The sequence below is a fragment of the Colias philodice genome, chromosome 28 (assembly GCF_061535455.1).
Source record: "Colias philodice isolate Cphi_HAF_F1 chromosome 28, ilColPhil1 Martin Lab GWU primary, whole genome shotgun sequence".
Classification (NCBI taxonomy): domain Eukaryota; kingdom Metazoa; phylum Arthropoda; class Insecta; order Lepidoptera; family Pieridae; genus Colias; species Colias philodice.
In genome coordinates, this window is record NC_143113.1 from 1055158 (window position 1) to 1078758 (window position 23601).

Consider the following 23601-nt stretch of genomic DNA (forward strand, 5'->3'; position numbering starts at 1 on the left):
CGTTTTTAAATGTATATCTGGTACAGAATTGATACTTGTATTCATAATGTTTGCATTTGTAATTGTTTTCGTTTTGCAGAGTTGATACATTTCATGTTTTACAAATTATTGGGAGAAATGTAAGGGCCGGCGCACATACAGCGGAGCGCAGCGCGCTACCTATCGCATGTGATTGCTTTGATAAATTATTGTTATTTGATTTTGAAAATTATTCTACTGAGGACAATGTCGATAATAGTTTGATGAAAAATGCTCCGCCGCGCCGGCCTGAAATGTTAATTTTGATTTATGAATAATAAAATACTAATCATAATCAAAAAATTATACCAGTAGTAAATACGTTACTTGAACAGACCTAATAGTTTTTCTTCCAATAATTATTTTCTGGTTTCTTTAGTAAAAAGGTTTGTATACAGTTGTAATAAAGATATTTAGTTGATTTTAAGTTGTGACGCATAGAAGTCTATCGTCAATTTAGTTTTTGTTAATATTTAACAGAGTATGTTTGGAAATTATGTATTCTCAATAAAAGAAATTTAATTTCGCCATATTGTTTTATTTCACTCACATAATTTATACATCGTTGATTACATAATTCGTAAATCCACTTTGTAATAAGACTTATACATAATAATACTTTAACGGATTCAAGTCTTGATTTATTACCGTTATAATAATATAATACTGACATCTATATTATTCTCCTATAATACTTTGATTTCAATAACAAGATACTTATTTTTATTATTTACTTAATAACTAGGTAGTGACTAAAACAAAATTAATCTAAGTTTAAACATGAAAATATGTAGAAAATGAATGATTTTTAATGATTACCTTGACAAAAAATAATACTTATCTACCCTAGTTCTTGAGTAGGCTTAAGTTAAACAAAACATTATTATCTCATAGGAATTATTAGAGTATCATTATTTTGGTATTTCATTAGGTACCTATAAATTTTTCATATATTTTATATTTTCCTTTAATTTATATTTATATAAGAGTCGACATTATATGAATTATCATAGTACATGAACACTGGTTGAATTAACAGCTAATCATTAGATAAAGTATCACATGACGAGGAAAACTTATGAATTAAAATTCTTACTTTCTATTTTTTGATGAGTATATAATTCTTATTTTCATACTTTATTGCGATAATAGGAAATAGTTACAAGTGTACAAACAACATTTTCAAGTTTTAGAACTTTTTGCAAACGAGTAACGCCAGTGGCGTAAAGCTTAGCTACAGGAAACTTAAATCTATTCAATATAATTTTCGTATGTTATGTATTTACTATTTATGCCTAAAATTTACGTGTGCGTTACCCAGGCAAAATGTTTTGCTTTAGAGAGATGAGACTTAAACAAATAATTAGTGTATCATGAGGAGCAATTTGTTTACTAATAGCAAAATTTGTTTGAATTGTAGTTTTAAGGCCTCCCCCACATTGGGCGTAGGCCGAGCGTACGCGTTTCCTGAGCGTGCTGCCGGCGTCGGCGCGGCGCGGACGTCGCGTCAGCGCGCCGTCTGTGGGGCGCGGGCTACGCGTTGTCCAGCGCCGCGCGGGCGCTGCGTGAACGCCGCGCAGACGCCGCGCTTACGTCGCGTTCCATGGGCGTTCGGCCGCCCGTGCCCCCCGCACACATTCCATGAGTGCGAGGGGCACGGCGCGGGCGGCCGAGTGCTTTAGACGCGACGTCGCGTCGGCGCGGCGCTTGCGCAGCGCTTGCATAGCGTTCGATGGCGCGACGCCCGCGCCCCACAGACGGCGCGCTGACGCGACGTCCGCGCCGCGCCGACGCCGGCAGCACGCTCAGGAAACGCGTACGCTCGGCCTACGCCCAATGTGGGGGAGGCCTTAAGTTATTTAAGAAAAACAAATTTTGCTGGAGTAACGTTTGAAACGTTACCCAGGCAAAATCGTCTTTCAAAAATTAGTTTCAGCACGGAACCAAATACATGAATAGATAGCTTTTGTTGAGTAGTAAATGTTTATAAATAGCAAAATTTGTGTGTGGTATAGTTCTTTAGTTATTTAAGATTTTGCTGCGGTAACGTTTTGGGATTTCCCAGATCTCGAAAACGGCTCAACGCAGAAGTTTGAAAAAAATACCAATAAAAGACCTTAATTTGTTTAAATTTGTTTAATCATTAGTTTTTGATTTGGTTGACGTAAACCAATGTAATTAAATGGTTTCAAAAATCAGAAGAAGCGGGTTTACATGTAAACCAATACACTTATAACCAAATAAACAGCTGTAAAAAATACCCGTGGTTCGACGCTTGTTTACAGCAGACATTTTAGATTTCATACTTTACACGTTAAGAAGATAAAAACAAATTTGATTTATTTTAGACTGGTCGTACTTTAGCGATCGAATACGCAGTTCCCATAACATTAAGAAACATGGCATACTTTAAACAAATTAAAATGATTCATGAAAATTCTTTCCTGTTAATTTCAGCCTTGAATTACGGCTCTAATGAAAGTTATCTCAAAAACAAGAATATGTCAGCAATTCTCTAATAAGCCGACCAAATTGAAAAGGTCACGTAAAAGCGACTGCACCGTACGTACGGGTAATCTTCGCAAATTAGCAGCTTGGTAACCGATGTTTTGTACAGTTAAGCAGAAAAACGTTATTCGTGAAGCCGATTTTTTAATATTTTTTAAGTGCAGTACCATATTACACAATTTTTACTAGTTAATAAAAGTGTAATATCATAGTGTATAATTTATAGTGTGATTTAAAACAATACAAACATATATACATGTAGCTATAGCTACATGTATATATGTTTGTATTGTTTTTAGTACTTAATTTGTTGTTTCTGTTAAACCAAATGTTTTATTTTGATACCACAACGCAAAGCCACGCTAAAAACGTTTTAACGTTCTTGATGCTAGTCAGAGCAGCGCGCATCGCTGTGTGCAATGCAACGCAACAGCTATATGCCTTGTCTTACTTACTCTTTAGCTGTGAGTAGTTGAGTACGCTCTATCTATGGGTACGCTAGCTCCGACCGAACCAATGAAACAATCAGTCGTGAACCAAGTGTTTTGGAGAGAAGTGCTTGTGGTTTATGTGTGTGTGTACGACGACGTCTTTGAACGATGTGAGTATTAAATGTTTTTATTTTACAGTACAGTTGTGTTTCAGTATGAAGTAAAAATAATTAAAAATCATTAAAAAATAAACGATTTATTTTCAAAATTAAAATAAATTAAAATATTCAAGTTAGACCATAGGAAACGTTATATTCCAATTAGACCTTTTACCCTTACCCTTTTCTATTAAGTATTACACTTAATAATACGAGATAATCAAGATTTTTATAAAAAAGATTTTTATTATATTGTTGTTTTCTCATTTAAAAGTTTTGTGATTATATACATTTTTTATAGAATATGCTCGAAACCGTCCCTCATAAGGGCAAGAAATATAGGCAAGCCGATAATACATATTTTGTAAAAAAAAACATTAAATGTGCTTTGCACATTACACACACAACGCCGACTCAATTCCAACTCAAGTCACACTGTGGTATTGAAATATGAGCTTTATGTCGTGTTACTTAGAGTGGATATTTCAACATTAAGTTAAAAGAAGGTTACGACGCTTTGACAATGATTGGTTCACGGGTTATCCACCTGTGGCAGTCACATGTAATGTTAAAATATTCACTCTAAGTAACACGTAACAAAACTCAAAAATGTTGATGCTAAGGCAAAGCAATACATATAATTTGTATGAGACTGATTTTTTAAATAAAAATAATGAATCTTAACCATTTTATTATTTTAACTAACCTGACCAGAAAACTTTTGTATTCAACTGTACTAACAAAACATCTATATTATCCTGTTCATTTCAGATGGTTGCGCTTATGTATGGTGCGGTCGCTTTTATGTGACCTTTTCAATTTGGTCGGCTCATTAGAGAATTGCTGACATAATCTTGTTTTTGAGATAACTTTCATTAGAGCCGTAATTCAAAGCTGCAATTAACAGGAAGGAATTTTCAGGAATCATTTTAATTTGTTTAAAGTATGCCATGTTTCTTAATGTTATGGGAACTGCGTATTTGATCGCTAAAGTACGACCAGTCTAAAATAAATCAAATTTGTTTTTATCTTCTTAATGTGTAAAGTATGAAATCTAATATTTCTGATGTAAACAAGCGTCGAACCACGGGTATTTTTTACAGCTGTTTATTTGGTTATAAGTGTATTGGTTTACTTGCAAACCCGTTTCTTCTGATTTTTGAAACCATTTAATTACATTGGTTTACGTCAACCAAATCAAAAACTAATGATTAAACAAATTTAAACAAATTGAGGTTTTTTATTGGTATTTTTTTCAAACTTCTGCGTTGAGCCGTTTTCGAGATCTGGGAAATCCCAAAACGTTACCGCAGCAAAATCTTAAATAACTAAAGAACTATACCACACACAAATTTTGCTATTTATAAACATTTACTACGCAACAAAAGCTATCTATTCATGTATTTGGTTCCGTGCTGAAACTAATTTTTGAAAGACGATTTTGCCTGGGTAACGTTTCAAACGTTACTCCAGCAAAATTTGTTTTTCTTAAATAACTTAAAAACTACAATTCAAACAAATTTTGCTATTAGTAAACAAATTGCTCCTCATGATACACTAATTATTTGTTTAAGTCTCATCTCTCTAAAGCAAAACATTTTGCCTGGGTAACGCACACAAAATTTACGATTTTTTTCTGTATATTTTATACAATACTATAATTTTAAACAGCGTTGCTTATATATCATGGCAGAATTACTTTCAACCCGCATTTTTGCTGTTTCCCACCATCATCTCTCATATTAATTCATATTTATATAAGCAAAAAATAATGTGAATTAATTTTAATATAAATCAATAAAGTTTATAACATAATAATTAAAATTACACATATAGTGAGATTAACAATACTTATAGGTACCACAGTAAACTTACTAAAAACTAAACAAATTACAATATTATATCAATACATAATTTAATATTTGATTACATCGATGTAGTGTTATTACGTAGTGAAAGTTACAGTAATAATAGAAAGAAAGAAAAGTATAGAAAACAGGAAACAAACATTTCGCGCCATCGCGAACTATTTGACAACTTTCCCGCTTTTTTTACTTAGTAATGAGTTTGACAGCAACTTTTTACCGCCGTTTATTTTTTTACACTGCATTCGAGTTTGAAATCCTGTGTTGGAATCTAAGTATTTTTTATCGTTTTTTTTTTACAAAATACGAGCACATACGAGTCTGGCAGCCAATTTTTTATACCCAATTTTTTACAGTGAATTTGACAGTTACACAACAGAATAAATTTACACAGTATGTTTTTTAAAGTGAAACTTTTATTAAATCGTCTCAAACTGTTTGGTCTGTGTAGCGCATGTCGCGTGTATCGCTACTGTAAGTAGGTATCTACTCGGCAGCCGACCGTCACGCGACATGCGCTACACAAAGCAGTGTTCGGAACCGTTCGAACAGTTTCACTTTTACCGTGGTTTCATAAAACCACACAACATTTTTTTTTATTTATTTCTTTTTTATTATTGAACAATACAGCCAGGATGGAACAATAGCACATTTAGCACCGCAGAAGTGCTAGCAGCGACCTCTAGTTGTATTTGCTTCTCGGCCGGTTGTTCCGTTTCACTCGCGCTTGATACTGACGTGATAGTTTCCGTGTCGTCTATGAGGAGATCTGTGGATGTATTGTCTCCGGGATTGTAGGGGACGAATACCTGTAATGTTATAAAAAAAATTATGCAAAGACTATTTTATAAGGACACCCACACAACTAATAGTAGAAAAATAATATTGCCCGATTCTCAGATTTATCCTAAGGATTTATCCGATATGCACACAAAATTTCATAAAAATCGGTCCAGTTGTTTCACATCGACTATCTGTCAGTGTGAAAGTCCGGTTAAAATCGGTCCAGCCGTTCCAGAGTTTTTGTGACATAACTTACAGAGAGATTTCATCTTTATTTTATGAATGTAAAGCACATATTTTTTGTTAATCTATTAATCTATATATATATATATAAATGAAACCCGTTTCTCGTTGTCACGGCATCACGTGTGAACGGCTGAACCGATTTCGATAATTCTTTTTTTTATATTTGTGGAAGTCTAAGGATGGTTCTTATGTAGAGCAAACGTAAATATTATGTACCACGGGCGAAGCCGGGGCGGATCGCTAGTTAATTATAAATCTAAGTATTCAAAAAGAAACTAGATTACCTCATCATCGTCCGATTCATCGTTATCCATAGCTTGAGCTTCTACATCTTTTACGCTGTAGTTATATGTATAGTCTTCTTCCGAATTGTAGCCTTCAGTGTCGCTTTCATATTCGAAATAGCGGCTCTGTAAAAATAAACTAAAGTTAATACTAAATATTCTTAAAATAATCTAAATTAGTTAATTAGTATTATACTTACTTAAAAAGTACTCAATAATATACAAAGTTTTATCAAAAAAAAATGGCTTGTTACCACTAGAAATAAGTATAATATGTAGTTTTACTAATTAGTATAAGTACTGCTAACAGTATATGGACACAGCAATGCTGACTCATATAAATAAATAAAATAAAAATTAAATCAGTAGAATACTTGTATTGCACATGGAAGCTATTTTTTTCGTAAAATGGAACATCGCATTTGACACGAAATGCACGAACATCAACATCATGCGTGACATATTATTTCGAAACGTCAAAGTCACGACTCACGGACGAATTATGTCATTGCAATAAAATGTAAAATTATTTGTTGAGTTTTTGTCCATTTAAATAACTTCAAAACAAAGAAACCATGTATAATTTTATGACGTAGTATTTAAATAATATTCTAACATAAATAGATGACAAATGCGCAGTGATATATTGATTTGACGAAGTGTTGTACAGTTTTGGATTAATTGCTTTGTGATAAAATACAATGGCTGCAGCCTTAGCTAATGATTCGCCTAAATATCGCAACAGTTTGATATGTTGCAGTCCGCGTAGCGTGGAAGACGCATCTAGATCATCTTCATCTACATCTGGTTGTGTTTCTGCAGACGAAAGCATCGACTCAAACTACATCCCAAAGTCTATTGCTAACAAAAAGTTGAAGATACACAGCGCAGCAACGCGTGAAGACATCGAAAGAGCCATAACTCAATGCAAAGAACTGGTTCTAAGTAGTCCGCAGTGTTCCGACGAGCGAAAGTGGCTCGTACGATATTTGGTCGAATTGAGATTACGATTAGAGGATTTAAAAGACAACGATGGGCAGTTACGGGCTAAAGTCACGATAAAGGGCCACCATTTCGAGCAACAAATTAATATAAGCAATAGGAAGCAATACTGTGATCATTGTAGTGGTGTTATATGGAGTATTGTTCAGAGCTCTTATATTTGTACAGATTGTGGTTATGTATGTCATTATAAATGTGTCGATGATGTGTGTAGAGTGTGCGCGCATGTTGTTATGACAGAGAAGGGACATTTTGAAATGAATATATGCCCCGAAAAGGGTTTAGCGGCACAGGATTATAAGTGTGCGGAATGTCAGACCACACTAACATTTAAAGACTCGTGGAATGAACCAAGGCTATGTGATTACACTGGTATGTACTTCTGTACTACATGCCATTGGAATGACTTATTTGCGATACCGGCAAGAGTAATTCACAATTGGGATTGGGATAAACGTTATGTGTCTCGATTAGCATATCAAATGCTTACATTATCTTGGTCTAGACCATATATAGATATCGAGAATATAAATTCGAAGTTATTCAGTTTTATAGCAGAGTTAGAGTGGGTTCACAAAATGAGAAGGGACTTAGAATGGATGAGGCGTTACTTATGTGCTTGTGCGGAGGGAACAAATCTATTATCACCACTATTTATGCAACTAGGTGATGTAAATAAAAAGTACAGTATGTCACATTTACAAGCAATCAACGACGGAAGCTTAGAAACACAATTGACTGAATTGACGGAAATATGTCGCGCACATATTACGAAATGTGCGTTGTGTTCCGGAAAAGGTTACTTATGTGAAGTTTGTGGTAATAATGAGATATTATATCCATTCGATAGTGGGGCTTTAATGTGCGATCGTTGTAACTCTATGTACCATAGAGGATGTTGGCTCCGAAAGGGCCAGAATTGCCTTAAATGTATCCGAGTTGATGAACGGAAGAAGCTACATGTCACTGATGATGTTGACGCTACTTCGGAATACGAAATTGACAAATTTGTACAATAATGCATGTAAAATTGTTTTATTTATATTGTAAATAATTGTAAGTTGACATTGCCCTAAGTAGGGTTGCCCCCTTTATTGGGTATTTTCAAACTAAATTCTAGTATTTGTGATACAATAAAAACATGTTGAATAAATATTGTATTAAATGCAAATGGCATTGATCAGTTGTTCATATTTGATTACCATTTTAATGTAGTTCTTAGAAAAAAATGACACTAAAATTAACATCGAAAATGTGCATTTTTGACTTTGTGTTCAGAAAAAGCAAAAGATTAACATAACATTATAATATATCACGGAATATTGTAGAAATTGTATATTAAAACTTATATATGGAAAATGTCTTTGATATTTAGTTTTAAAGCATTCAAATGCTATAAAAATGAGAAATTTTTAAAGAATAGAAAATTTATCACAAAAATTTAATTAAAAATGCCTTGCTTCAAAATTTTTGTACTTGTATTCAATTGGTGCTCTAAGCTTTCAGCTTATTTTGGTATAAGAATTGGTTGTAAATAAATTAAGATTGTACATTTATATTTTAAATAGCAATGCTAGGAATTAATAACTGACTTCAAAAAAGGAGGTTTTATGTTTTACTGTATATTTTTTAGACTTATTGATGTTAAGAATACTTATGCAGGCTAAATAATATAATGCTGTAAAAGCTGTTCTTTCTGTTCTCAATAAATCAGAGTTGACTTCATCCATTTTTTTTTTACTTATATTTTTTATCACATAAAACTATTTATTTTGCTACAGAAGATACTATTTTGAACATAATATCACCTTCAGCTGTTATAGCTATTATTCATTTAGCACATGTAAAAATTAACTAGAATTTGTGTATGTTAAGTTTACAACACCTGAAGGATTGTAAATATGTATATCTATGTATATTTTCAGTTGTAAAACAATTTTAAACTAATACATATAATAAATAAAACAGAACTAACGAAAACAGTAAGTTATGTGACCGCTTAAAAGTAATTAGAAATCTGAATGATATGTTTTACTTTGACTCCTCAACTAAATCATCGAAATAAGTGCTGTAGTTTAGCAGTGAAAGAATAATGATATGACAGACAGACAGACGGACTTTTGAATTTATAATATTAGTATGGATTATATTTCTGATGCACTCTACACTCTGGTACTCTACTCTGTATAGTGATGTGAACTGGACAATATAAATAATTAAACTAATAACACATTATAAAAACAATAATCTTCTTATATATAAAAATGAATCGCAAAATGTGTTGGTAAGCGCATAACTCGAGAACGGCTGAACCGATTTCGATAATTCTTTTTTTATTATATTCCTTGAAGTACGAGGATGGTTCTTATGTAGAGAAAACGTAAATATGTACCACGGGCGAAGCCGGGGCGGACCGCTAGTTGTTTGATATATTTGAAAAAAAATCTTATGTCAGGTAGTGTTTAAAAATAAAATAGTGTGAAACTCGTGGTATATTCCATTTAATAAATCAACAAAAATTACTAACTTTTTTCTTGTTTACATCTTGGCTTCACGCTTTAAATTGACTATTTTATAAGAAGAATGAAAATAAAGAGTTTTAAAGTTATTTTTGTGTTTTATTTTGCTTTTTGTTAAGTTAACCTTTATAAAATTCTGAAATATCGCGTTTTCTTAGAATTTATTCATCCATCTTTTATTGATCAAGACACAGATAAATATTTATTTTTTCCCTTTCCTGGAGATCGAACCTTTGAAATGTCTTACAAGTATTAGCATAACGTTAGCGGTTAAGCTACTGCAACCAAAAGTGTATTTTAATTTTGTATGTTTGAAACTCGATTGCAATAAAACGGCTGAACCGATTTCGATGCAACTTGACTGTAGGCATTATTTTTACCAGTAACCACGGGCATTACAAGTATTTCTATTGCTATAAAATCTGTTCAGTGAATCTAAACCTGTGGGATTTCCGGTATAAAAAGAAGCCTACGTCTTATTCTGGGTCTTCAGCTACCTGCATACCAAACTTCATTGTAATCGGTTCAGTAGTATTTGCGTGAAAGAGTAGGTAAGTAGCAGTATTAGTTCACGTGAAGTACAACGACACAGTACAGAATCTAAAATTTTAGATTTAATAAGTACCTATAATTTTCCAAAAAAATATTTTAAAAACACTAAAAACATAAATAAAATAATATCTCACCTGGCAATCCAGACATCGACACGACTCCCTATACGTGCAAGTCGTCAAAACGCTCTCCATGCGTTTTAGATATTGAGCGTTTTCAACGCGACGTTTCCGACGCGTTAGAGACGTTAGGAACGAGAGGAATGTACGGCGTGGTTTGTGTTTCTCTGTGTCACTGAATAAATTGATAAAATAACTTCATAAATAGTTACTTAATATTATTATTTTTGAAGTGAAACTTCTTTATCGGGGTTGGAAAAAAATTTAGTGTAAGTAACATTTTTTCGTTACGCGTGACATTTTTCCGTTACGCGCCATCTTTTTCTTATCCCTATCACGCGTGATTCGACGTATTTCTGTAAAGTTGCATATAGTAAATTATTTTTTGAAAAATAAGGTCATTTAAAAAAGTTTCACTTCTTACGTGTGTACACTAGTAGGTACATGCACACTTTTTTTTGTGTATGAATATGATTTAAATAAATATAGAAGTGCTATTTCAAATATGGGAATGAACGCAATTTAAATTTATCTCTATATCAAAAAATTAATTTGTTATTTTTATGCTATTAACTAAATAGGCATTTTAATAATTGAAACTCGCATAATTTAGTTTACACATTACGCCTTACTATTAATTCTACAGTCATCCAAATTCGATATGTAGGTATATTTTTATAAAAATAGTAAACTGTAATTTTTAATGCTATGATTAAAGTAAGTTGAATGTAATTATTTCAAATTAATTATATTATGATAAAAATCCAGACAAATAAAATAAAAAAAATCCCTATATTAAGTAAAGTTCGGATATCAGAGTTCTTATCTTATCCTTTGAAAATTGTTTGAAAATATGTAACTGAAATAAGTTAACTACATATTTTCAAACAATTTCCAAAGGATAAGATCATATTATATAACCTTTACTATACATATTGTAAAGGTTTTTATTAATTTTATAAATTTAATGAGACTACTAACACATCAATACCCTTACGATTCTAGTAAACACGCTTGCTTGTGTGCGCGAGCCATTTCGAACGTTTTGTATGAAGTTTCCTTACTGTATGTATCTGTATATTGTTCTACTAATTACCTGTCACGAACATCATTCAAAGCGGCCGGCTGCATATTATCACAGAGTAGAGCATTACTAGATTGACTATTTATTCTCTTCTTTACTCCTGTATCTGCTTCGAAGTTAACTGAGTAACAAAAAATAAAGATAAATATTAATAAAACGTAAAAAATAATGTTTTATTCATTATATTATAAAAATAAACCCGTAGGTAACTAGTTTTTTTACGGCTAAGCGGTTCAAATACTAAATCGATTTCGATGAAAATTTGAACAGACAAACTAAGGTTTTTTTTGTCACAAAACCACATCTTTAAGTCAGTGAAGTAGGAATTAAAATTTGTGCACAGGTATGCATGTAAGCTAGTAATCAATAAAATAAAAATATAAATTTGGAAAATCCAAAAGTGTCCTCATAATTTTTTTTAAATAATTTATTAATTATTATTTTTGTTTATTTAATAACAATTAAACCACATCGAATCAGACCCTGAAAAATGAAAGGGTTCTATTCCTGAGCATACTCAAGCGTAAGAGAAAAAAAAAGACTCGATTAGTAAAGTATTTCGGTCGCTATCGTGTTAACAAGAAAAAGGATCCGCACATACAGACACACGGACGTCCAAGACAGAACTTTTTTAAACTGTTTTTTAACTAGTTTAAATAACAAAAATGACATCAAAAATATAATGAACGTTAAAAATAGTGTTTTTTCTTAATATGTGTGTGTATGTATTATCTTACAAGTGCAATGTATGATACATAAAGACATTTTAAGTTTGAAAAATCAGATGTTTTGCGCGAAGTGACAGTAGTACCCACCTCAACGCTTCGCTTATGAGGCGTGCAATATATATCTAAGTATGCTCACAACTTTTTTTTCATAAATATTATATGTTTTTTTTTTAATTAGGGATTGTAATATGTCAAGAATGGCTAAGCCGGTTTAACATCGATTTTTTTCCCTCGATAAGCAACAATAGTTCCCAGACTAAATTATTATAAGCTAGTTTAATAAAATAACTCACCATTAACATCAGGCTCATAATTCCACAAGCTACGCTCATTGCAATTCGGACTATCGCAATCCACCTCCTTCCATAGTTCCTCCACGGAGGCATTTGGGTATAACGTCTCTGTCGATGTGTTACCACTGTCTTGGTCGTAGGTGGGTTGGTCTAGTATCTTGTGACAAACATACGAAAAATGTTTGAAAATCTATACTAATATTATAAAGCTGAAGATATTGTTTGTTTGAACGTGCTAATCTCAGGAACTGCCGGTCCGATTTGAAAAAAATATTTCGGTGTTAGATAGCCCATTTATCGAGGAAGGCTATAGTCATCATCACGCTAAGACCAACAGGAGCGGAGCAATGCGTGTAAAAGCGCAGGTCGCGGAAGAATTCTAACAAATACCCGCGGCCCCATCATTAAAGCGGCTCGACGGAACACAGTGGGGTTTTAGTCGGTAAGAATCCGATATAACCCACGGCTCCTTCCCCGGGGGCCGTGAGTATCTTTGGAAGATTTCCCCACTATAAAAAAAAAGGGCACAGCTAGTTATAGAAAGTCGATTCAAATAAGTCGTCGATATGTAGTCGATTCTGCGACAACGTAACGTGGTAGCTTGTACTTGTGATTCAAGGATAGAATAAATTCTGCCACGTTTAAGTCATAGATTGTCATTCAAAAGAAATAACAATAGTTAAAATATAACTTTTGTCTCGGTTATACTCAAACGAATGCGTATGCGTACGCGTGAGTGAGCCGTTTCGAACGTTTTGTAGGTATTTTCCCTACTGTTCTTATATTTTGTTTACTGTGGTACAACGCTGCGGCTAAATAAAAGATCGACATACTTATCTCTAAAATAATGATAAATATCAATTTTGTAGCAGTAAAAAAAATGTTTTTTGGAAAGCAATTACGGTAGGCAACGCACCCTGCGTGTATTAATAGTTATCGCCTCAACAATATTTGAACAAATTTAAATATCTGATGAATAAAAAATTATGTTCAAATTGCATATTATAGATGTTTTATTCTATTGAATTTTTCACATTAAAATAAGAATTATTTTCGTGTGAACCTTCCCAAACAATTACATAAAGCAGTTCTGTTAGTTTTCGTAAGTATATAAGATGCATTTCGATTATCTCTCCTTTGATTCCTATTTTTTTGAGTCTTACTCACAAAGCAAATAAACATTTGATTCTTAAGGTGATTGCTACGATCTGTTCCCAGCCAATGTCCCGCTAGATGGCGCTGAATTCTACATTTCTAGTTTATTTGAGTTTTTGCGTAATTGGAAAAGATTAAGGTCGTAGGAATAGTCATGGCGGTTACTGAATATTATATTTTATTGAAATATGTCATATCATTGCCTTAAAATCCACCCAATTCGGTAAAAAAATGCATTATAACATCTGTCATTGCATACAGGGTCGTTTACACACACAGACGTATACAAAAATGATAAAGATTTAAGTCTAGATGGCGTGAATGTAAAACAAGTAGGATTGTTATAAAAATAAAAGTTATATTTGTTGGCGTAAACTATTTTGTTGTAATTTTGGGAAATAAATAATGTCAAAATTGATTACAATAAAACGCAGTTTTATTTTATTACATTACACTATTGTTTTTTTTATCAAAACATGTATTTGAAGTAGCATATACCTATGATATAATATTATGCTAAGAATAATTATTCATACAACAACAAATCTAAAACACTATTTACTATGGAAAAAAACTAGGAAGGTGAAAAAGATATTTACGATTTCGACGCACTCGACTTTTAGTAAAATATAGTAGGTAAAAATTAAACAATGGTAATGTAAATTCTAAACAAACTACTACCAAAATACAATTAGAACAAAAATCATTTGACTTGTTTATTTCACCCAGAGGCCAGAGGCGGCTCGTGACAAAATTGTATAGGTGTTCACTTGAAATAAAACAACGAAAATACAATAGCGTTCGGGATGATTTATTACAAAAAAATGAGCACCACATTTTATAAATGTCTATAACACTAAAAATTACAAAGTACATGCTATTTCAAAACGAATTCAATGACTAGGTATCAATAATTAGTAAATCACCGAATTTGCATTCGCGAGCGTAGGTATCCATAGTGTTTGTCACTGACGGTCACTGACCTCTATAACTTATAGTTATAGAGGTCAGTGGTGTTTGTTGTGTAAACATGTATGTATTTGAGTAGTTAGTAGCATATTATATTCTGAATTTCTGATCCATGCCTATTCACTCAAAACTAATAACACTAATGATTTGTAACAGTAAATTATTTCAATAGGTAGGTATTTGAACATTTCCCAACAAGACGTAAGAATAATTATTCGTAGGTATACAAGATACAATAACAAATCTAATACACTATTTATTATTTTATTATTTACTAGCGGTCCGCCCCGGCTTCGCCCGTGGTACATGTTTACGTTTTCTCTCCATAAGAAGTAATAGCTAGAGAGCTAGCGCAAAGCTACCTGTATGTATTTGACCAGACCTGGATTTTTGTGTGTTGATTCCCCTATACCTACTATACATGAGATGAGGAGTCACTAAGCCCAGAGTGGTGGACGGGGCGCGCGCTTAGGTAAGACAGGTGGAAATTTTTGGCGAACTTTGAAACCATTTGACCACGTCTGCCATTTTGATATTTGAAAATAGATTATTATTACTATCGGAAAATAACAATGGCAGACCATTATCACGCGGATAACATTCTGGCAGACACTTATGAAAGTGCTGAAAAAAATACAATTTTGAAAGTATTTGACCAGATCTGCCATTCATATATTTTATTTATTAGGGTCTTAAAAACTTATTTTCGAAACGGCAGACATTTTCATTGCGTACAGACTTCAGCAGACAACAAAACTTTACAGACTTCAGCAGTCAACAAGACTTAGCTTCTACATGGTCAGATGTATATATATGTATTACGTTCCCTGACCTTACATCAATAATTTACTTTATTAATGTTTTTATGGTCATTTAGTTACATTTAATTTTGAAAACTATGGAATAAAATTTATAAATTTGATGATACAAAACTAAATACATAATTGTAAAGAATCTCAAATATAAAGTTGTGTTGCAAATAACAAATCGTCATTTAAATATTTAGTTTATTTCTTTATTTAAGAAACAATTAACAATTACAAAACAACATAAAAAAACACGCATGCATTTATTGAAATGTTCATTCATCATCACTATCGTATGGCGTTGTGTGACTCGTCTTCATAATCCATTGAATCGGATTCTGTAAAAGTAAAACGTAAATTATATAATAAAAGAAATGAGTCATTATAAACTTACCTAGTAAGGCAATGCCTTTGATGTCGCACGATGCCGCCGCGCCGCCAGTGTAGGTACTTCTGCTGCTACATAAAAATATGCTAGGGTTGCAACAAATGGGAAATAAAACAATTGTGATTATTACTATTATGATGTAATCATTTATTCATATGTTCATTCAAAATAATTGCGATTATTAAATCTGATGTAATTATTTTTTCATAAATATATAATTATTATTAATTACATAATATATTGCACTGTGAAATATTTACGTATCACTTTATTTTTGATGTTCTTAATTGTCTTTTATAAAATTTAAGTGACGCATTCGCATTGGGATCAACAATCCGATAAGAAAAGAATGGAGACAACATATACGTAGCTTTGATTTCAATTCTACAGATACAAAATATACAATCTATCTAAAATGATACAACGGATGTTTCCTGCGTTTTCTCGTCAAAATACCGAAACAACGTAATTATTGTATAGTAGTTGGGCGTGAAAGTAAAAAAACAAATGAAAAGTGTTTTCCATATGATTATTTATTAAATTTACGCGATTAAGAATAATTTCAACGATACAATTTAGTAACCGAGAATTCAGGGAAGGATTAAAAGAAAATACCTGCCTGATCATTTTATCAAACTCTAAAAGAATTATGGTTATTTCGCATCACTCGGTTTATTAGTTTGGTAATACATAATTATTAAAGGTAGTTACAACCCTAGCCATTGAGTCCAACGGTAGGCAACACAATATCGACTTTGTGCGGGTACATATGGTACATTTCTTCTTGCTGTGAAGCGTAATTATTATTATTAAGATTTTTTAGGCTATTTTGAATCAGCTGTTCTAATTTAATTCTAGAAATTTATTAAAACGTGATTTTTTTAAAAGTATATTATGAGTTTATAAATACCTCAACCAATAGTTATTGTGTCCTATCCTCATTTCTTTATATCTTGGTAGTTAACTAAAGTGTTAAATTTACATAACCTCAACAACAACATTTACACTGCCACTGCACTAAAACTAATATGGAATCCATCACACAGTCTATTAATCAGATGTTTGAAGTGTTTAACCACAGAATGGATGAGTTCCAAAAGGATCTCCAGACAATTTCAACAGCCCCAATGGGTAGCCCGTCTTCTAAATTAGCGTCTGACTTTACAGTCTTTCGCACATTTGTCTTGACATCACTACAGTGTCTACAGTCTGAGGTTATCCTCCTGAGTAACAAAACAAAAGTACCTACGACGGACGACCACGCTTCGAGTTGCCAAACACACAGCCAAACAACAATAATGAGTAATAAATTGTTTACAAAAAAAACAAGTTTTCCATTTTTCTGTATGAGTAGACAGAACTTCAAAACGCCACCTGCTACGGTTTATATTATGAACGATTGTTATAAAAATAAAAGTTATATTTGTTGGTGTAAACTATTTTATTGATCAATAATTGTGGAATTTAAAATTGTCAACATTGATTACTAGAAAACGCAGTTTTATTTTATTACACTATTGTTTTTTTTATCAAAACATGTATTTGAAGTACCATATAATATTATGCTGATCCAAGCATTTTCACTCAAAACTAATATCACTAATGATTTGTAAAAGTAAATTATTTCAATATACATTTCATAACCAACATGTAAGAATAATTATTATTATTCCTACCTACAACAACAAACCTAAAACACTATTTACTATGGGAAAATAACCAGGAAGGTGAAAAACATATTATTATTTACGATTTCGACGCACTCGACTTTTAGTAAAATATAGTAGGTAAACATAATATTATGGTTTTGATTTTTGCTACTAGTATAAGAAAACTGCGTGTTCAAACTACTTGTTTGTCTGTCTGAAAATTCGGAAGTACTTTGGTAGTTTACCGATTTATAATAATATTGTATATATCGTTGTTTAAAAAATATTCAAACACAATAAAATATGATATACTGATTTATCACTGGTTTCAGTGATGAACTGATGAGTCAATGTTAGCCACTATACTTTCGTCATACGTGTGTATGATTGATGTGATTTGCAACGTGGTGATATTTCAGAAAAATCACGGGTCAAATTGTCCCACCGAAAATATAACTGCGTTATAAGAATAACTATACCTACGATAAATTATACATAATACAATATAGTCTCAAATGCATACTAGTGAAATATTTTATTTCAATCAATAAAATAAAAAAAAAATAAAAAATAATAATAATACAAAAATAAATTCACAACACAAGAAAATCCGCGCGCAAATCATAGCGCGTGACAATGAAATCAAGAACTTTCGAGCCGACGCGACGCGGACGACGAAGGAGCCTAACAAAAGTACCTACAATCATCCTACAATAGGCGGCTCGTGACAAAATTGTATGGCCGTGTTCACTTGAAATAAAACAACGAAAATAGGTACCTACAATAGCGTTAGCAGTACAAAAAAAATGAGCACCACATTATAAATGTCTATTTATACACTAAAAATTATAGAGTATTTCAAAACGAATTCAATTATTATTTAGCAATAATTAGAAAAGCCCCGAATTTGCATTCGTGATCGTATTCATAGTGTTTGTCTACACTAATATTATAAAGAGGAAAACTTTGTTTGTTTGTTTGATTGTAATGAATAGGCTCATAAACTACTGGACATTTTACCAATGTTTGCAAGTTTGTGATTACTTTGATAGTTTACCGATTTATAATAATTGTATACTTAAATATCATTGTTTAAAAATATTCAAACACAATATGATATAGGTACTGATTTATCACTGGTTTCAGTGATGAACTGATGAGTCAATGTTAGCCACAATACTAATCACTTTCGTCATACATGTGTATGAACTATGATTGATGTGATTTGCAATGTGGTGAAATTTCATAAAAATCACGGGCCAATTTTTTGTTTTGAATCCCACCGAAAATACATATATTACTAATTGCGTTATTAGAATAATTAATTACTATACCCACGATCAATTATTACAATTTACAATATAGTCTCAAATGCATACTAGAGAAACATTGCAATTTGAATCAATTAAAATGCATAGCATACAAAAATAAATTCACAACACAAGAAATTCCGCGCGCAAATCATAGCGCGTGTCAATGAAATCAAGAATGTAATTTTATATCAAGCCGACGACGACGCCGAACTAAAGTACCTACAGTACCATTTACCTTCAGTGTACAATACAGTTTACAGACCTACGACGGACGAACAATAATGAGTAATAAATTGTTTACAAAAAAAACATAGTTTCTAAGGTCATTAGTTTTATTTTATTTTATTGTTATTTTCTTTGAACGATTGGAAATGAAATTACTCAATTTTTACACAGAACTTTGATTTATTAGAATTATGCTCATTATGTACATAATAATAATATGTAATATATTATATTACTTCCTATTTTATTTTTATCTCATAATAATATATATATATATATATTTTTCTTTTCTCTTTTACTTTTTCAGCCACCCGTTATATGTATTATATATCTATCCTCTACCTTAGGTGGCCTGGAAGAAATCGCTTTTAAGCGATAAGGTCACCTTTTGTACTTCGCATCCAAACAGATATATATTATACTGTACATTGTAATATTAAATGGTGTGGTACAATAAATGATTAAATAAATAAATAAATAAATATGTATAAGATAACGAACGCGAATGCACGACATCTAGCGCGTCAATGTTTAAACATCGCCTTTCGTTTAGACATTGACGCGCTAGATCTGTAATAAGTATATAGTCTATGCGCTAGATGTCGTGCTTTATGTCGTGTTTCGCTTAGCAAAAGTCACGCACACTACTGTAGAAGTGTCAAATTTTTCCGGTATTTTACTGTTGTTTTTCTAAGTAAATATTGTAAATTATTGATTAAAAAGGTCGAACGCGCACACATTTCATTATAGAGAAGTGATAAAATGATTAGTTTTAAAGAATCAAAAATGTATGGAGGGACGGTCGGAACATCCACCTTAAACCATTAAATATTTCGCCAAATTTATCGGTAGGTATTGACTAGTGTGCATTCCTGCAATACTAATAATAACTTACCTGCAGTACCGCGCTATATTTGAATTGACCTCATTTCATCATCAGTATTAAATTATAAATATAAATTTATAAGAATAATAACATAAGTACCTACCTGATAGTGAGCTCTGGATCCAAGAAAAAATACAGCACTCGAATTTCCTGTATTTGCCATTTCTTTCATTTCTGTAAAAAATATAAAATAATTAACATTACACATAATAATATTATTAATATTATGAACAAAATAGGATTGCTCGCGCGGTTAAAATTATGATGATTCCTTTTTCAAATATTTTTTTCTTTTAAGAATATTTTTTTTTATCTCTATTAGGTCCACATTTTTATATCTGACACAACCTTAGGACACAACACACACATTTTTTAATCAATCTTAGAAATTACTTAACCATCCAATATCGATAGTTATATAAATAAATAACAAAGGGATTCACAAAAAAATTATCGCAACATTTTTTTACATTTTTCAAGTCAAATTATTTATAAATGAATATTCATGTGGTGCACACAAATATGGGCGGGAATTTATTAATAAAACTGAATTTAATATTTTAAACGATATCTCCTTATTTTAATTAATTTCTTGAATAATATTCACCCTTTCTCGTAATTTTATATAACACAATTCGTTAGTAAAGCATTATTTTTACTTTATAACCCTGTTTCATTGACATTCTTTTCGCATGCGCTGTAAAGTATGTTGTAATAATAAGGGTTGCAATTAAAATAACAGAATATTGCCTACATACATAAATTATACAAGAAATTATATAATATGTTGCTTATCAGTAACAAACATCAATGAACAATACCAAATTCATAATAACGTTACGAATTTAAATTGTGTTGCGACCACGTGACATTTAATTGATGTTGCCAGATATTAAGTTAGCTAAAAATGGCGGGAAATTTAAAATTTTATATGTTTTCTTTTTTACTGTTGCGTTATAGTGGTATAACATAGTATATGTATAGATTGCACTTACTTACTTAATTTGACAAATGGCTGTATGATAAATGAAATAAACGAAAAAACTATTTTCTATTATTCCGATTGTAGATATAAGATTGAACCTGTTTGATAATAATTATATGCTTTTGATAATCCTAATAATAGCTTAATTTGATTTGATCTGTTAACTTCTATAATATCTAAAATTAAAGACCATCTCAATGTAATCAACACAAAGCTATGACTTGCGTGAGTTACGGGTAGTAAGTACAACAATGCGTGTCGTACTCAATAGTTCGATAACCTAGTTTAAACGATATTGAATAGATTCCATGCATATTGTATTATGCACACTTCTATATTTTTATTCTATAAACATGAATGTAGAGTCGCGCTAATATTATATAGATAATACTATAACCAAGGTAGAGTTATTAAAGTAATCTACACTAATATTATAAAGAGGAAAACTTTGTTTGTTTGTTTGTTTGTTTGATTGTAATGAATAGGCTCATAAACTACTGGACCGATTTTAAAAATTCTTTCACCATTCGAAAGCTACATTATCCACGAGTAACATAGGCTAGGTTTTATCCCGGAAATCCCACGGGAACGGGAACTATGTGGGTTTTTCTTTGAAAACGCGGGCGAAGCCGCAGGCGGAAAGCTAGTAATTTATAATTCTTTAGCCTATACTAATATTATAAATAGGAAAGGTTTGTATGTATGTATGTATGTATGGTTTTCACGCATAAACTACTGAACCGATTACAATGAAATTTAGCACACATATAAAGGGTAACTTGGATTAACATATAGGATAGATTGTATCCCGGAAATTCCACGGGAATGGGAACTATGCGGGTTTTCCTTTGAAAACTCGGGCGAAGCCGCAGGTGGAAATCTAGTATCCGTATAAAATGTTTTTATTAGATAATAGATTAGATCAATTATAAATTGGAGAAAGTTGTAAATAAAGGAAAAATAATTAATTCTCAAAGATTTACAAATATAACGCCATCAAGTTTTAATTAATTAAGGTAAAAAATATGGCGCCAAAATAACTTTGCGAATTTGGTATAAAGTACCTAACTACATTTTTTTGAATGACGAAACATAATATCCAGCAGCCAGTAAATCATACATACTGTTTTAAAAATTGGATTTAAACATACTACATATTATATTGTTTTCTGAATTTTTTCAAACTCAATGTCCTTTTATTCGAAATGTAAATTATACGAGCCTTAACAACTCTACATTTTTATTTTCAATAAGTCCACAATAAATAATTGCAGCATGCTTTATTTGCACGATAGGTAACCAAAACGTGTACCTCTACATAATTATAAAACACATTTAGGTTTTAAAATTAGAAAATGTAGGTAGAGCCAACTCTTCATTCGTCATTTAAAAGCTCCAATTTAAATTTTGAAGTTCAGAAAATGCAGAGCTTTTGAAATATATATTGAATGTAGAGCGTTTTTAGTTTTTTAATTGAATTTGGCCGTGACAATAAACTAGAGCCAAGAGTCAAGACGTAATACACGCGTCTTGTTAGATATATAAACTCTAGCTAGACTTTATTCGCACCCGCGTCACGCAACGTCATTCCATAATGGAACAGCCAATCCAATAGCACCAGCTAAATCGCGATGTTGAAGTTTTTTCATCATTCAGTATATATAGAAGATATTAGCCGCACTAAATGGGGAGTCCCTTGCTACTCGGGTAGCCGGTCGTGGCGGTGGGCCGGGCCAAACCGCTGCCAATCTGAATATGTCGATAAGTTCGTCATGTATGGGTATTAATGGAAATGATTTAAATAAACAATTCTTAAAGTCGCAATATTGAGAAACTTTCTCACAGACACCGAAGTAGCTGCTTTGACTCTCTTTTTTATGGCTTTTTCCTAATTTTCCATATCTAATAAGAAAGTGTAAGGCTATGCGACGTTTTTCTATTATTCTAATTAGGCTTTTGCAATATCTTATATATAAAATTCTCGTGTCACAATGTTAGTCTGCATACTCCTCCGAAATGGGTGGACCGATTCTCATGAAATTTTCTGTGCATATCGGGTAAGTCTGAGAATCGGCCAACATCTATCTTTCATATGTACCACGGGCGAAGCCGGGGCGGGCCGCTAGTATTTTTATAATATTAAAGCTGCGGCTCAAACATTTTTTGCAATATATTTTTATAATATTAAATCATTAATAATTAATAAGAGCTCTAGCCCAAAATAAATGATTTAAATAAAAAGAGCTACATAATCGAGATTATTGTGTCAGTAGGTAATAATTTACATCACGTCATGGTCAATGATGTCACGTTAGCAGTAATTTAGATTGATGCATCAAAAGCAGTCATAAATAGACTTTACCTAGTGATTTGAAAGTAATTAATGTAATTATTCTGGGTTTAAAGAAATGGGTTAGAAAGAAATTTTATCATGAATAATTGCTAATGTACTTAGTAGATAGTATTAATTGTTGGGTACATTAGAATAAGTATCTACTAAATTTTTTAAATAATGTAAAATGAAGATATGACAAAAATTGTTACTAGATATTTAATTTAAATAAAATATAAAAATCTAGAATGTATTTATAGCAATAAAATAATTTATATAAATTAATATTCATTTCATTTTAAT

At 31.7% G+C, this 23601-nt stretch overlaps 2 protein-coding genes and 1 long non-coding RNA gene across 3 annotated transcripts in view; 1 reads left to right on the forward strand and 2 right to left on the reverse strand.

Annotated features, from left to right (window-relative positions):
- Positions 1 to 535: 535 nt before the first annotated feature.
- On the reverse strand, positions 536 to 5378 carry LOC149476163 (uncharacterized). Its single transcript, XR_016317886.1, has 2 exons — positions 4732 to 5378; positions 536 to 1313 (listed from the first exon to the last, which is right to left on the reverse strand). It is a non-coding gene; the product is annotated as an uncharacterized LOC149476163 (long non-coding RNA).
- A 93-nt stretch (positions 5379 to 5471) lies between these two features.
- The window catches only part of LOC149476164 (uncharacterized), a 41992-nt gene continuing 23862 nt past the window's right edge, over positions 5472 to 23601 (reverse strand). The window contains exons 2-7 of the mRNA XM_089712330.1: positions 20085 to 20155; positions 12591 to 12747; positions 11582 to 11690; positions 10501 to 10660; positions 6294 to 6419; positions 5472 to 5789 (exon numbers count right to left, since the gene is read on the reverse strand). Coding sequence (XP_089568456.1) covers positions 5595 to 5789; positions 6294 to 6419; positions 10501 to 10660; positions 11582 to 11690; positions 12591 to 12747; positions 20085 to 20155 — 818 coding nt within the window. The 3' untranslated portion in view covers positions 5472 to 5594. The remainder of the gene's footprint in view (positions 5790 to 6293; positions 6420 to 10500; positions 10661 to 11581; positions 11691 to 12590; positions 12748 to 20084; positions 20156 to 23601) is intronic.
- Positions 6789 to 9903, forward strand: LOC149476165 (differentially expressed in FDCP 8 homolog). Its single transcript, XM_089712272.1, has one exon. It carries the CDS (start codon positions 6995 to 6997, stop codon positions 8312 to 8314), a length of 1320 nt encoding a protein of 439 aa, XP_089568398.1. The 5' UTR covers positions 6789 to 6994; the 3' UTR covers positions 8315 to 9903.

What these genes read in the sequence shown, in the direction of transcription:
- LOC149476165 (XM_089712272.1), top strand. Translation starts at nt 6,995, where the DNA reads ATGGCTGCAGCCTTAGCTAATGATTCGCCTAAATATCGCAACAGTTTG.